This window comes from Mirounga angustirostris, unplaced genomic scaffold (genome assembly GCF_029215605.1).
Source record: "Mirounga angustirostris isolate CCGP_5_RB_7025 unplaced genomic scaffold, mMirAng1.0.hap1 SCAF_16, whole genome shotgun sequence".
NCBI classification, from domain to species: Eukaryota; Metazoa; Chordata; class Mammalia; order Carnivora; family Phocidae; genus Mirounga; species Mirounga angustirostris.
The window spans coordinates 39,476,322-39,492,228 of NW_026991724.1; the positions used below are offsets into that span (position 1 = coordinate 39,476,322).

At 50.3% G+C, this 15,907-nt stretch overlaps 1 protein-coding gene across 1 annotated transcript; it reads left to right on the forward strand.

Annotated features, from left to right (window-relative positions):
* Positions 1–636: 636 nt before the first annotated feature.
* On the forward strand, positions 637–891 carry LOC123856031 (large ribosomal subunit protein eL39-like; the record flags this gene model as incomplete). The annotated part of the gene is made up of 1 exon (XM_045892133.3): positions 637–891. A coding segment is annotated over one exon (255 nt), but the record flags the coding sequence as incomplete, so codon positions are not given.
* Between the last annotated feature and the right edge of the window lie 15,016 nt (positions 892–15,907).

Here is a 15,907-nt window from a genome sequence, read left to right on the forward strand (position 1 = left end):
GAACGGCTCATCAGGGGAGCTGTTCAGGATGAGAGCAGTCTGAGATGCCCAGATGCAGCCAGATGTGAACAGAAATGTTCTGGGAGCCTCTCCATAACTCAGGGAAGACTACTATTAACGCTATCCTTTGGGAGTGAAGGAAAGGCTAATGGCTAGTCCCATTATTAGATTATTAGGATGGAGTTGAGATTTATAGGGCAGGGCCCAGAGGGAATAATAGCTTGCAGTTAGGAGGAGACGAAGACCCCCTTGGTCTGTGTAGGCCCCCTAGCTAGCTCCAGGACATTTTTGGTCTCTACGGGGAGAGGGGAAAATGCTGAGAGAAGGAAGAGAAAATATGGGCTCAGGCAAGACACCTGGGAAGACCCCAAAGACAAACATGTCCAGATCCCCCACAAGCACTGAGGGCTAGTTTTTTTTTCCACAAGGGACCTCTGTAATCCAGACGTCCTCAAGTGTCACCAGGCTTTGGGTAAACATGGAGGCTGCTAATGTCATCTGTCGTTGTGCCCCACCCAACCTCTAGACTCCAGCCCCCTGCCGATCTTTCCATGGCCCTCCACGTGTCTCTGGCATCCCCAGGGGCTGCTTGTACTCACATATGAGCCACATCCTGCTCTGTGTGGCTGACTGTTTCTCGCCACGTCTTCTCATAAGACTTTCAGAATCAAGCGATTCCTGGCCAAGAAACAAAAGCAGAATCGTCCCATTCCCCAGTGGATTCGGATGAAAACTGGTAATAAAATCAGGTACAACTCCAGAAGGAGGCACTGGAGAAGAACCAAGCTGGGTCTATATGGCATCACACATCATGAGATGACACACCTAATTGGCACCACATATTTAATTAAGCTGCCTGAAGATCACGTGTTCTATCCTATCACTCTGTAAACATCCTTCCTACTTGGCCATAGACAGGAAATGGAAATGATTTTTCTCTGTTACTATGCCTCTGCACCAGTAGGTTGGTTCAGTAATAAATGTGAGACCTTTTGGCTCTAAAAAAAAAAAAAAAAAAAAAAAAAAAAGTGTGCTTGGCCTTGTCCCTCTCCCATTGTACCTTTGTTGGGTCCAGCCATGTCCACTGGACACCTATCCTCTCGAACCAGCTTCTATCAGGTGTCATATCAGACACGGCCAGGGCCTGGGAGGAGCTGGCTTCAGCTCCTGGAGTGTGGTCAGGGTACCAAGTGTATGGCTCCCATGCTGGGGCCAGGCTCTGTGATGTTCCTTGCTGTACCCCATGACCTGAGGGGATAGCATCAGCAAACATTACTTCGTCCAAGAAGAGGTGTCCCTAGAGCTCCTAAGATTGTAGAATGCCAGCATCATGCTGTGGTGTGTGCAGAAGTGACAGAGACTCCTGATCTTGGGACTCAGTTTGAGTGCCTGGGGCTGGGCTGGGACCAGACCCAGTTCTTGGTCCCTCCTACTTGTTCCAAAATGCCTGGGCCACATGGATTGGCTGCTCTAGGTTGCTCTAGGCTCCTCGCTCTCTGCAGACCAGTTTCCTGGGCTGACTCATGGCTTCTCTGTTTTGTCTGTTATATAGGACTTGTGAGTTCATCCTGCATGAGGCTTGAGTCTCCACTTTCACTAACTTCTCCCTCAGCACCCCACGACATGTACTCTGTCTTTCAATAGCAAAGGATAGTTAAGAATGCTTTCAGCTGCAAGAAAAAAAAAAAACCAACAAAGAGTGTGGAAACACAAGGAGCTTATTTAGTCACATAGCAATTATTCTAGATACAGATACTTCCATGTATCAGCAATGCCATCTGCACTGTTTTTCTTTTCTTTCTTTTTTTTTTTTTAAAGATTTTATTTATTTATTTGACAGAGAGAGACACAGTGAGAGAGGGAACACAAGCAGGGGGAGTGGGAGAGGGAGAAGCAGACTTCCCGCAGAGCAGGGAGCCCAATGTGGGGCTCGATCCCAGGACCCTGGGATCATGACCTGAGCCGAAGGCAGACGCTTAACGACTGAGCCACCCAGGTGCCCTGCACCGTTTTTCTACCCCATTCGCCTTAGCATGTTGGTTTGTGTTCTCATGCTTGCTGCCTCATGCTTGCAAGATGGCTGCTAAGCCTTCAGGTGTTGTATCTACATTTAAAGCAGAAAGAAAGAAGAAAGAGAAAGAAAGAAAGAAAGAAAGAAAGAAAGAAAGAAAGAAAGAAAGAAAGAAAGAAAGAAAGAAAGAAAAGAAGGAAGGAAGGAAGAAAGAGAGAAAGAAGGAAAGAGAGAAAGGAAGGAAGGAAGGAAAGAGAGGAAGGAAGGAAGGAAGGGAAAAATAAAGAAAGAAAGAAAGAAAAGAAGGAGAAAGAAAGAGAGAGAGAGAAGGAAAGAGAGAAAGAAGGAAAGAGAGACAGGAAGGAAGGAAGGGAAAAAGAAAGAAAGAAAGGCAGAAAGGCAAGAGAAGGAGAGAAAGTGAGGAAGGAATGAAGGAAGGAAGGAAAAGAAAGGAAGAAAGAAAGGCAGAAAGTCAAGAGAAAGAGGGGCAGTGTCTATTGCAATGTTGTTTCCATTCATCTGGGGAAAACTGGAGGACAGTCATCTCTCCACTGGGTAAGGTTGCTGGGGACCGCCCAGATGTTGGCTGAATTTTTATAGAGCAGTCTAGTTGTGGCATGCTCAGGGCATTCAGTAAAACAGCCCCTTGAGTGACAGACCCAGTTTTGAGAGAGGGAGGGACTGATGGTAGTGGAAGACAAACTCGTGCTCATGGTAGCCTAGAAGAAACTGGGGGCCAGAATGTTGCACACTCACACTGCCCCCCAACCCACATCCAAGGTGGCCATTCCCCAGAGTTGTGAATGTGGGTCAGTTTGGCATTAGGGCACGGCGAGGTTTGATGCCCCTCTGATTAGACTGGTTACTGGGGATGGGAGCCGAGATGGCCAAAACTGGGCTTGGCTTGTCCCTCCAAGTCTGCCCAGTCTGGGGGCCTTTGTTTTTCTGCAAACGTCTGCTAAAAGGGGCCGAGACTCAGGCTCTCTCTATTCAGACTGCTCTCCCAGCCCACATCTTGCATTCAGGCCCTGCTCTGTGGGCGGCTAGCTGGCAGCAACTACCCTCCGGATGACCAGTGCAAAATACACGGGACCTTTGCAAACCCTTCGAAGACATGCGATTTTTCTCTGCCTGTGTAATTGTTGAGAAGAGAGCCAGAGAAGATGTTCTAATTAATTAGAGCAGGTGTTTGAGGATGCCACTCCGTGCCGGACTCAGGACCAGAATCCAAATTTCCCACTTATCTGCCTCTACCACTGTGACCCCGAGGCACCCCTCTCCTTCCCTGCATTCCTATTTGTGTGTAAACTGCAGCCTGTGACCGAAGCCTTATTAGCTAGTCAAAATTTTACTTTTAAATGGACCATTAACCTACCAGGAAGCAGGAGCCTGTCGGGCCGCAGAGCGAACCAGGTCAGAGAGCGCATCTATATCTCTCCATTATCCCACAGATGGCCAAGGCACATTCCCACCCACAGGGCTTCTCGTCCCCGAAGGTGTTTTTTATTTTGCTTGTTAATCCCAGCTATGCTGTTGACTTGGACAAGTCACTTTACCACCTCAGCGTCCCCATCCACAGAATGGAACAGGCTGGTTTTTATCTCCTTGATCCTCTGGGAGGTGAGAGGCTGCAGAGCTGAAGTGTAAGTAGCCTGGACACCACTCGGTCCTGAGCTGGCGAGCTGGGCCCCTCCCCTTGCTTGCCTCTTGCCGTTTCTGCTCTGAGAAGAGGATGGAGACAGGAGTAAGGGTCCCAGGTCTCAGATAAGAGGCTCTTTCCACCTTGTGTGTCTTCTCAGAACTCCTGATTGGCTGGAATTCCATCCACTCTTGGCAAGGCATAACTTCCGGTCTCCAAGGGAGAGGGGCTTATAAAAAGGCATAAAAATGAGGCTTCTAAAGACATCCTGGACGTCAACTAGATGTTGCAAAATTACATTTTGATGAGTTCAGTGTAAATGAACCAGAAACATATGGATTCAATTTCCCTTGGAATCCACGTGGGTTTAAAAAACCAAGGGGGCGGGGGGAGAATGCATTTGGGGAAGAGCATTTTAGGTCTCACCAAACTCCCCGCATTTGTAAACAGCAGTTTGAGGCTTGTGATGATTGTGTCCTGGGCTGGGTTCCTTCCTAATAATAGAATGTACGGGATGTCTTGTAGCAGCTTCCCAAACGTGTCCAGGGAAAAATACCCAAGCCCGGCTCTCCCCCGTCCCTGTTCCACGGTCCTAGGAAACTCCACAGGGGCCTCCCAGATCCCCTTGCTCTCGGTTTGATGACCCAGCAGGGGCCCTTTGTCTTCTTCCACAGAGATGAAGCGTTGCAGGGGCCCAGTCAGATGCCCGAAGTCAGTGCCTGTCGAGGGCCGGGTTCATGCCAGGGACGGCAGCAAGAGCTGCTGCTTAGCAAGGTGCTCAGAGTCACCCCTGATTCATAACACAGGCATTGACATGCAGACATGTTAAGTTCAAGGTTACTTGAACTAAGTCGGTACCTGGGCTGGAACTGGAATCCAGGGTTTCCGAATTGACGTCCGGGGATATCTCCACCAGGGTGGATGCTTTCCTGTTTCCTAATTTCGGCGAAAGTGGGCAGAGATGTCTGACCCTCCAGATCCACTACAAGGCAGTCCTACAAGGAGGCTGGCAGAGGGTCTAATGAAGGGGATTTTGCATTGCACTGCACCCAGAGACCTTTGAGGGATTCCCAGTGGTTTCTCAGGTGATTCCTTGGGCAAAGGAATGGAGAAGCTGAGGGAAAGAGTGAACTGACTCCCAGGCCCCCTGCTTCCCAAGGAAGCCCCTCCCTCTGTTTTATTTACTGAGCCTCCAGGTGACCTTTTGATTCTAGCAGATTTCTGTAGTTAAAGTCCGAAAACCCTGGATCCAAGGGATTTTGAGGCCCCCCGCCCCTGCCCCCCAGTCCAGTTTTGAACCTGGCCAAATTGTTCACTGGGCTGGTTCTTAGCTCTTCTTTCCTCTTTGTGCCCACCACCAGATTGCAGGGGCTGTGGAGGAAGGCAGACATTTGGATGACTCTTCTATGCTCAGCCCCGCCTCCAGGCAGCAAGGGAAATGCAAGAGGGGGGCCCAACCTCCAGGAAACTTGAGGTCTGCTTTCGTTGAGAAGACAAAACCCATACCCAGAAGTCACCTTGGGAAGAAGACAATGTGAGTGAATGAGCTGGCAGGGTTCTGGGTGTCAGAGACTCGGGGTCTTGTGCAACAATGTGCTAATCGATGGATGGTTCATGTAAAAGCTGATTGTAGGGGGCTCTCTATGGGCTGGAACTTTGGAAGAAGTGCTTCTGAATGACTTGGGCCAAAGCACAGACTCCTGATGTGCAGGGAGGGACGGAGCCTTCTTGGCGCTCGGCTGATGGAAGGAGCCCTGCAACCCCACTGAGTTGAGTCTCCCGGGAGAAGAGCTGCCTGGATCTGCCTAGGTACATCCTGCAGAGCCCGGCCAGGACGGAGATGGGCTGGAGAGCCATCTGATTGTTATTAGGCTGTGCGACTTTCTTTATTGGCAAACAGTCTGTCAGCAGCTTCTCCTTGCAGAACGGCCCAGATGTGCTTACAAAGCGCTCTGTGTCCTTTCCATCCGCACCCAGCCCCCACGCACATCGCCACTTTGCCAGACTTTGTCCTGGTCCCAGGAGTCCAGCTGCGGCCAGAGCAAGGAGGCTTAAGTCAGGAGTCAGAGGAGGGAAGCTACATGCCAGGCAGCCTCTTGAGTCTTCGCTCCTGCCTCACTCCCGATGAGGTGCGGGAGGTGCCCTGGGTGGGGTGCGGGCAGCCTGGGTTTGTGTCCTGGGGAGCGTGTTGGGGTGTGGCCAACAAAACGCCACTAAGGAACTTCCTTCTACATGTGGTCTCTTGAGTTCTCTTCTTCGATTCTCCACATAGGGCGATTTTCATCTATGACTACGTCTACCTTTCTTATTTGAGAGAATTCACATGGGGAAATTTCAGAAAACACAGAGGCTGTTGGTGTCTGCTCAGTCCTTGCTAAGTGGGGCCGCCCCCAGACAGAGCTTTGTTATTGTTCAGGCAGCCTCCTCAGCCTTGGCCCTCATGACAGAGGCCAGTGCTTTCCTAGTTTCTGGTTGAAGGGTTGGGAGGTGGGTGCAAAATTGTGCCTAAAGGTACCATGTCCTGTTTGGGAGCAGTTGGAGTCCCATTACATGGACATCTGTGCATTGTTTTCTTGCCATCCCACACGTGCTCCCTGTCTTTAGGTAACAGAATCCTGAATTTCCTTTGGGGGAACCATGATCTGACTTTCATACCCTATAGTTATGTGACCCAATAATTCCCCTTTTTACTGAAATTATTCTCATTGCCTCTCCTCTCTCTTATAGTCAGAAACCCCTCCACCTGCCCTTGGCACGGGCCTGCGTTGGCTCATCATTCCTGTGTGGAAGTAGCTCCGGTAAAGAATGAGGGGAAGTGTGGGTCATTTCATTTTTCGCTTTTTTTGTTACCACCTTTGTTCTTCTTCTTAAAGTTCTGGAAAACAAGGGAAAAGAGCCAACTGAGCCTGCCAACACACATGAATGTCTCTTTCTCTTTCCGGTTATTCTGAGGATCATGAGGGTACAGGGTGTGTATTGCCAGTCATGAACTTAGCGCATATTGGATATTTTGGGCCTCAGAGATATCCTCGCCCATGTGCCTCTTGTTTAGAGGGGAAACTGAGGCCTGCGGAGAGTCCAGGAGTCTCCAGGGGTCACTTGGAAAGAAGACTTGTGAGGGCTGCGCTGGTTGCAGGACAAATGCCTCATGCCCCCAACCGCCGCTGCTCACATACTGACTGAGCTCTTACCGAATCGTGCCTTCTTTGTCCAAGAGATGTCCAAAAGAAACTCTTCTGGTTGGTTAACTTCCATCACTCATCTCCCTTGACGATTTGTCTGAGTCAGTCTTGGTAACTAAGCCCAGCTTGCTAGTCATCGATTGGTGCAGAAACAGAAATGAGACTCGCTTCTGGCCAATGAGGCATAGTAAGCCAGCTTCTGCCGGGAGCAGAGTCCGGGCAAAGGGGCTTCTGAGTGAGGTGTCCCCACCCTTAAAAGGAGATGTAAAAGAGAGGCAAATGTTCTTTCCCCCTGGACTTTATTACTTCTAATACGAGGCTGGTACTCTGGGGGCAGCCATCTTGAGGCCGAGGAGGAGCTCTCTGGGAGCTGGAGACTGTGTGCAGGCAGATTGGTGAGATGAAAGGCTCTGAGTGAACATGACCTCCAACTCCAGTACCCTCACTGCTTCTGGGCTTGTCATCGCACGTGGTACAAATATATTCCTATTGTCTAAACCAGTCAGAGTTGGGCTTCCTTTTCCGTGAGGTCGCTCTGCTGGTCCCTGTCCATGGGTCCCTGGGGTCAGGTAGGTGACCATCTGCTTTTATCTAGTAGTTTGCGTGGGCAGTCACAGTGAGACTCAGCCTCTTTGTTCTCTCTCATTCAGCTGCCTGCCTCTCTTCAGAGTCACGGTTGTCAGAGCCAGAAAGAGGCTCAACCTTCTTCTAGTCCAACCCCTGACCCTGTGGGTGGGGTGACTGAGGCCAGAGGGAGAAAATGACTTCTTGACTTGCTCATGGTGCACAGGAAGTATGGCCCCAGGATGGGAACACAGGTCTTCTTCCCCCACGTTGGGCGCTCTCATCTTGCTAAGTTCTTTGCTGTCTTGCTCTGTCTCTGTGTCTCCACCATGCTTCTCCCTAGGCCTCCTTCTGCCTCCCTGTCCTCGGACCAATTTCATTTAAACCAAATGGGGCACCTCTACCGAGGACTGTGGGGGCTCTGGAAGAGACCGTGCTGAGGAGACCAGGCTGGGACGCTGAGTGAATGGCCATCAGGCGGTTGGGCCCACAGATGGCTCCTCAGCACTGGGAGCTGACAGAATTCCACGGCCCAGCTCCATGGAGCAGGCTCAGCTGGGGCTCCTTCCCATCCCATCCTGCTTCCCACTGACTTGGAGAGACAGCTGGTTGGTGGAGGGTTTGTGTGGGTTTATTTACTCTTAATAACAAGCTCATATTTTAGAGATTCCCCCCAGGTGTTTCTGCTCATTTGGGTTAAATACAAAACCATGGATCTATGCACAGAACGCGGGGATCTAAAAATTAGGATTACAGCCCAGCCTCTGTATAACAAAACCAGGCTCCCTTTGAAGGAAGTGGTGCCCAGAGTCCTGTCCTGACTGGCCAAGGCGAAGCCATGATGGGACAGTATTCATTATCAGCAACTTCCACACCCATCCACTGTCATCACCTGCTCTCCCTGTGGGTCCTAAGCTCAGGTCAGGAAACACTAGCTGAGTGACTCATATGGCCAGACCTGGTGTTCTGCCCGGGGTGAAAGATACACAATTCCAGCTTCAGGAGGTCCCAGCCGTGTGGGGAGACAAGAAAGACATCTGCACTCGCCGTGGTGTGTGGTGATCTCTGCCACTGAGCGTAGCACTGGGTGCTGAAGAAAGCCTCCATGGACCACATAGCCTTCCTCGGGAAGCCTTCCTCAAAGGGGTCCTTAGCCCTGCCTTCAGCATGCCTACAGTCCTGCTTTTCTAGGAAGACGCCTCTCTGGCCACTGATGATTCTTCATGTACTCTCCCCTCACCTCCAACCTGCCCTGCACAGCTGATCAAAGTTTGTCTCACCCAACATGGAAAAGCAAACACATCATATGGGTCTTCACTGATCTTCCCACCACCAAATGGCGAATGCCCTGCCTCAGCATCCACGTGATCTGATGTGACCCCTTTCCCTGAGAAGGAAGTATCCTTCTTCTCGTCAGAGACCAGTCCCTCCCCACCCCATGCCCTTGACCCCATCCCTTTTCACTTCCTCCCTCAACTTCATCAGTCGATTTCTCACTCACACTTTCCTCCACCTACAAATGGCTTCACTCTCCAATCTACTTTAATCAGATTTCCGTCCCCAACACCTTCAAAACTTTATTTTGTCAAGGTCACCAGTGACCTCTGTAAGGTTGCCAAATTCAGTTGGATGTTTTTCCTGTATTATCATACTAGAAGGCTCAGCAGATGGAGATGTCTGCTCCTACCTGAAGACATACACACACATTCTCTCTCTCTCTCTGTGACCCCACACTCTTCTGATTTTCCTCCTGTATTACTGGCTGCTCCTTCTTACCCATATTGGCTCAATCCCCCTCCTCTACCCAATCTCTAAGTGTTGGGTCCTACAGACTCAGTCCGTGGACATCTCTTTCCTACCCACGCTCATTCTCAGGTAACCCTACCTGGTATCAGATTTTTAACATAACGATTGTTCCCAAACATATATCCTCAGTGCAGACCTCACATATGCATCCAAACTAGACTTTTTACATCTTACGTCAGTTGTCCCACAATTATATCAAAATGACGAGGTCCAAAACTGAATTCTTTTTTTTTTTTTTAAAGATCTTATTTATTTATTCATGAGAGACAGAGAGAGAGAGAAGCAGAGGGAGAAACAGTCTCCCAAGGAGCAGGGAGCCCGATGCGGGACTCGATCCCAGGACCCTGGGATCATGACCTGAGCCGAAGGCAGACGCTTAACCATCTGAGCCACCCAGGTGCCCTAAAACTGAATTCTTAACCCAGCCCCAACCAACCCCAAGTGATAGGCACAGTTCTAAGATATTGCCCAAGGTTTCCCACACCTCCGTAAGTAGGTGTAGTCCCTGGGGCTGTGAAGGTAATGGATTTGATTCCCATGAGTAGGGCATGTTAGATGGAGCCATTGACCTTAAGAAAAGGAGATTTTGCAGGTGGGACTAACTTAATCACACGAGCCCTTTAAAATCAGAGAGAGCTCTCCAGTTGGTGGCAGAAGAGGAGTTTAGAATGATTCTACCCAGAGTAGATTCTCTGTTGGTGGCTTTGAGATGGAAGGGGCCATGGTGCATGGGACTAAGAGCTGAGGGTGGCCTCTAAAAGCCAAGAGCAGTATCTGGCTGCAAACAGCAATCCAATCAGGACGTTAGTCCTGTATGCACAGGACACTGGACCAGTCAGCCCGGAAGAGAGCCTGGGTTCCAGATGAGAGCCATTGCCTAAGGAAAAGGGCTGGTCCTCTCTGAGCCTTGGCATCTCTGTCACAAACAGTTACTCTTTTCTCCCTCCCACCCTGGACCTCAGAGGCTCACTGCAAAGATTAAATGATGTAGCAGATGGAAAGGGCCCGGTGTGGTGCTTCATATCCAGCAGCTGAACAGGGACTCAAAATTAAAGGCCATTACAACTGTTATTATCAGTGAATGAACTCCGCAAGAGCACCTTGTTCTAGATCCACAGCTAAAAACCCGTTGAAATGACAAAAATAGTAATAAAAAATTAAAAGTCCAAAGGGCTCTGGAGCACATTTGTTAAAGTGTCAGGTTGTGTGTTTTTTTCCCCCATGTAAGCGGACTGAGTCTCCGGAGGTCATACTGCTCTGCGCTGTCCCCTGGGAGCAGGAAGGCAAGTCGGAAGCCCTATGGGATAGCAGCCTGGGCCCGGGAGGGGAGGTCCTGCCCTGCCCTGCCCCTTGCAGAGCCTGGGGAGCCACGTGCCTGGCTGAGGGCCCCCTTGGGGAGAAAAACAGGAGTGGGGAGAGAGGACACGTCAGTGTTTTCCAGGCCCTTGCAGAGAGGTGTGTCATTAAAGGTGCAGAAAAAGCCTGCCGGAGGACTTACCTGGCCCCAAGAGGCTCCCTGGAGCAACGCTGAACTAGAACACAGCCTTGGCTCCTGGCCCTCACCCTCGGGGCTTCTGCACCTGACAATGTCACATTACGCAGCTCACAAACCAACTGTTCCAAGAACCATCCCAAGGAGTCCTCTTTCAGGATGGAGCTCACTCGGGGCTGAGGCCGTCTCTCCAGGGTGCCATGGCAAAATGTGGGTGCTGTGGGCACATACCTGCTTTTGCTACACACCTGTCCCCATCTCTGGTGACAGGCCCCAAAGGCAAGTTCTCACGTACCCAGCGGTGGTTTAGGGAACACGTCACAAGGAGCATGTGAGGGGTCACACAAATTCTTCCTGGAGGGGAGAGCTCTATATCACTTGGAAGGAAAATATTGATTGGCTATATGGCCTTGAAGGAAAGACCCCAAAGTTCTTCTGGGAAGAAAAGATGGTGCGGAATTGCCCTAAGGTGGCGACAGCAATGGCGTGTTGTGCTCGGAGTAGCAAGGGCAGCGCATGGAACAGCGTGGCTCGCGGCGGGGAAGCGCTGCTTGAAATGACCCCTCACCGTGACCTCACGTCCTCAGTAAACAGGACTGAGCTCAAAAAATGCCTGGTATGAGTGGGGCAGAGTGGAAGCCGTGGATGAAGTCACATTCCAGCTCAGATTGGACTCAGAGGGAAACAGAGGACACTATCACAGGCTGAGAGCCATAGCCAGGGGGCGCTTTGACATCGTAAGCCCCCGTAAGCCCACCCCAGTCATGGGCAGCTTTTGGACTTGCAGAGACTGTGGGGATGGGGGTGGGGTGAAGATCTGAGGCAAGGATAGCCAGGTGTCCAAAGGGCAGGGCAGGGGGTCTCTGGCTTTGACCTCGTTGTGTAATAAAGAACGGGACTGGCCATTGTCCCTGGTTTCTGGAAGAGAGACTAACTTCTTGGAATTTCCCAAGTAATAAGTGTGTTCATTCTTCATAAGCCCCTGAGTCTCTCTGCTAATGAGATGATTCAGGATGGGGGCTGGTCATCAGAAGGACCAATCATAGTCTCTGAGCCTGCCTGACTTGGGGACCCTGGGGACTGGGCGTGGATTTCAGTCACCTGGCCAAGGACTTCATCATGGCTCCAGAATGAAACTCTGGGAGAAACTCTGCACACCAAAGCTCAGTGGAGCTTCCTGGTTGGCGAACACATCCGCATGGTAAGAGGGCAACCTGCCCTGAGTCTGTGAGGGGAGGGCATAGAAGCTCTGTCTTGGGGATGGCCCCAGACCTCATCCCAGGTGTCTCTTCATTGGGCTGGTCCTGGTTCCTTCATAATAAAACCGTATCATAAGTAAAGTGCTTTCCTGAGTTCTATGAGTTGTTCTAGTGAAAGATCAAAACTGAGGGGGTCATGGGACTCCCCCAAACTTAAATCCAGTTGGCCAGAAGTGACCTGGGGACTCCTAAGCTTGTATCCAAAGTGAGGGCAGTATTGTTGGGGACTGTGCCTTTAACCTGCGGGGTCTACTCTAACTCCCGCAGGCTGGCATCAGAATTGGATTGTCGCAGACCAGCTAGGTCATGGGTCTCTTTCCCTACACGGGTCCTTTCCTGCCCTCTTCCCACACCACTTAGCGACCTCACAGATCACAACCCCGATGGGATCCTCTCTTCCTCTCTTTGACCCTGCGATCTGGTGGAATGCAGTCTTTGCCACGGCCAGTTTGACTAGTGCCCGCTCCAGGTCTCCTTGCCAAAGACGACGGTGGCAGGAACTCATGGCTGGGCTGCTTGCTCCGAGGTCGACGGGTTGCTCGGAGGGGCATGTGTAAGCCATCAACACCACACCACTTCTGCGATGGCAGCAACGGGCCTTGTGTTTGGGAGGTCCTCGGACCACAGTCTGGTTCTGAGGCATCTTCAAGATGCTTTTGCGTAGCAGGCATCTGGTTTTGACTTTGATTGTATGTTTATTCGAAGAGGTTTGGGGTGGGGGATGAAGGAAGTTACGGGGTGGGGGAGTGCTCAAGTTGGATCCAATCCAGGCCACTGCCGGGCCCGACCGCTGTCCTTTTGGTGAGGCGAACAGCCCCCAAAGCGGGAAGTACGGAGAGGGTCCCGGGTATAAATCTTCCCCTCGGAGCAATGCAATTGCATTGTACTTAAAAATAATTAAACAAATCTGTAGAACATGTTTCCATTGCATTAGCTTACTTCACTTGGCCTCGCAATGTGAGGATCATAATTACTTAAATATTTCCCTTTACTATTTTTCAAAACATTTTTCTAAATTGTCAAAAAACATTCTGGAGAGAGTTGGATAAAAAACATAGTGAACATGTGTCTGATTAATTTTTTAAGACAATCAAGATCAGATGCAAAAAAATGATTGGAAATGGTTTCAGTGCAACAATAAAAGACAGAAAATCTCAGAGCAGGGAATGTGGTGCGTCATAAGGAAAAAAGTATTCATCATTTTTACTATGGTATCTGTTGGAACTCAGAAGACAGGGAACGAACCGGCCTGGTGTGGAAATTGCCAAAGGTGGGGCGTGGCCTACGGAGACCATGTCCGGAGAGGAGTGTTCTGCCGAGGGCGGCAGGAGACAGGGTCCGTCCCGATGCCGAGCTTATAAAACAAGAGATCACTCTGAGCAGCCATTCTTTGTTGCCTGTCATTACAAACAAGTGGAGGGCAATCCGCTGCCATCCTGACAAGAGGACCGTCCCTCATCAGCCAGCTGACAATCAGGCCACCATCCCGAGGCCATCGATGGAGCTGCTGGGTGATGGAAAGCCACTTGTCAAAGGAGGGTTTATGATGTTAACTCACAAGCTCTTCCCTAGCTTGAACTGAATTTTATTTTACTGTATTCAATTTATTTTGTTGAGTCCTTTTCTTAAACTTATTTAAGTTCCAATAAACAATTGGGATCAAAGAATGTGATTTCTTTCTCTCGCAAAACACTCCTGTCCCCCCCCCCCCCCACCGCCCGTGCCTTCCTTCTCTGGCACCGACTGCCTGGCGAAATGTTGTGAGAAGGGGAGACACAGGACCTCTGGCTGAACTCGTCACCCATCTACAGGTCGGGAGAAGGTTCCAGGCGGGGTGGACTCTACAACCCCTACAGTTGTCCCCCCTTATCCACGGGGGATACATTCCCAGACCCCCAGGGGGTGCCTGAACCCTATCTATACGTCACAGGTATGTCCATCGTATGTATGCACCTGTGATAAAGTTTAACTTATAAATTAGTCACAGTAAGATTAGCAATAATAACTAAACATCAAATAGAACGATTATAACCATATGCCATAATAAAAGTTACGTGAATGAGGGCTTTGTCTCTCGAAATATCTTACTGGGCTGTGTTCACCCTTCTTCTTGTAATGGTGTGAGATGATACAATGCCCCCAGGATGAGATGAGCCGATCCGAATGACCCAGGTATTGTGACATAGCATTAGGCTACTGCTGAGCTGACCAAACGTCAGAAGGAGGGTTGTGGGCTCCTGGCCCGCTGTGAACTACAGGTAATGGGCAGTGTGGAAAGCGAGCCCGCAGGTAAAAGAGGATGACTGGATTTTGCTTATGCATTAAGAAGCGCACCCAAGGACTCTATCCTGAATCCTAAACCAGCACTCCTCTGAAAGGAAAGCCTCACACCAAGTGTTACAGCCCCATCAATAGCTCCCGGGTCCCCACGACATTTTCACTGCTTCATCTTTTTAAATTTTTGTATCATTTTTTTGTAGTGCAGAGATTAATATGCCTTTTGGTTTTAAATGGCAAAAAAAAAAGGGGGGGGTTGTTGTTGCTGGTTCTTCATCCCAAGTAACAGTCTGTCTCAATAGCAGGCAAAGGGCAAGATGTGATGGAGGTCTTGCCCGGGGTAACTAAGATCTTCTTGGGGGAGCTGTCAAACTGGGAACCTTAGCTGTCAAACTGGGAACCTTAGGCCTGGGAAACTGAGGCAAGGCCAGGGGCCAGGAAGACTGGCAGAGTTAGATGACGTCTACTGAAAGTTGGAGTGTTCTTCGGCATCTCACGCACAGAGAGGAGTTGCCAGGTAAAAGTGAGAGGGGGATTCTTCACTGGGCACCCCTGCCCAGAAGCCATCTGGGGAAGGCCTCCTCGGTCAGGACTGGAGGGTCAGCTCCACTCCCTGGCCGCCCCTTCCTTTACTGCTCCTGACCCCAGGAATGGACAGCTCTCCCTGGCGGGAGGTAGAACATGTTCATGGAAGTGGACTGACCGGTTAGAATTATGCACAGAGCATGGCTCGGCCACTTGAAGTGTACTAAACCAGTTACGTAAGGACCCTTCAGGAGCTCCCAGGTTGTGGGAGGTAAAAAGTGCATGTGGATAACGTGCGGGGAGGGAGAGAGAAGAGACTGAATGCATGCACATGCCTGCATCTGTGCGGGCTGGGTCAGCGAGCCACCACCAGCTTCTGCGGAAGACAGGCAGGGGCACGGAGCACTGGAGTGGTCTCGGTGGGCGAGCAACCTTGCGGAGAGTCTGTCCTCACCCTGGGTCCTGAGCATCGGGGCTGGTCTTGTGCCATCTTCTGCAGCATTCCACCTGATCTCACTTCTCCTTTCTCCAAAGCTGCAGCTTCTAAGCTTTTGAAATATTCAAGTTATAGTGATTTCGATGTATTTTGCACCCATAATTTGGTGAGAATTTCTTGCCTATCTTTGCAAACATTGGAGGAGCCTGAAGATTGAAGTGTGGCAGTCCGGACCCACCCTTGCAGAGGATGCTCTCGGCAGGGGGCTTCGGCCTCTCTCCAGGCACCTCTGCACCCTCAGTGTGGCCCCCTCCGCTGGCCAGTCTCCCGCCCACTCAAGGACAGTCCAGTGGAAAGGAACCTCGTTTTTAGCTCATTCTTGACTGTGGCATCAATCACGGGCTGCTTGGCCAGGGAATCCGAGGGCCTCCTGAATAATTCAGAAGTATGACACGGAATACTTGTGGCTCCCCAGTGTTAATGAAAATATCAAGGGAATTAATTAACAGTCAATTATATCAATTTTAGATTTGGACGTTGATTCTGATGCTGAAAGCTAAATCTGCATTTTTGCCACAGTTCCTTTCCTTGGCTCTCAACTCGTCTTAGTCATTTCCAATCAAACTTATAAGGGGGAACATGCTCAAATTATTTCCTTCCCCTCGCTCTCTTGCAACTTGCTTCAGATAAATAAGGATAAGAGGAACTGTTTGAGT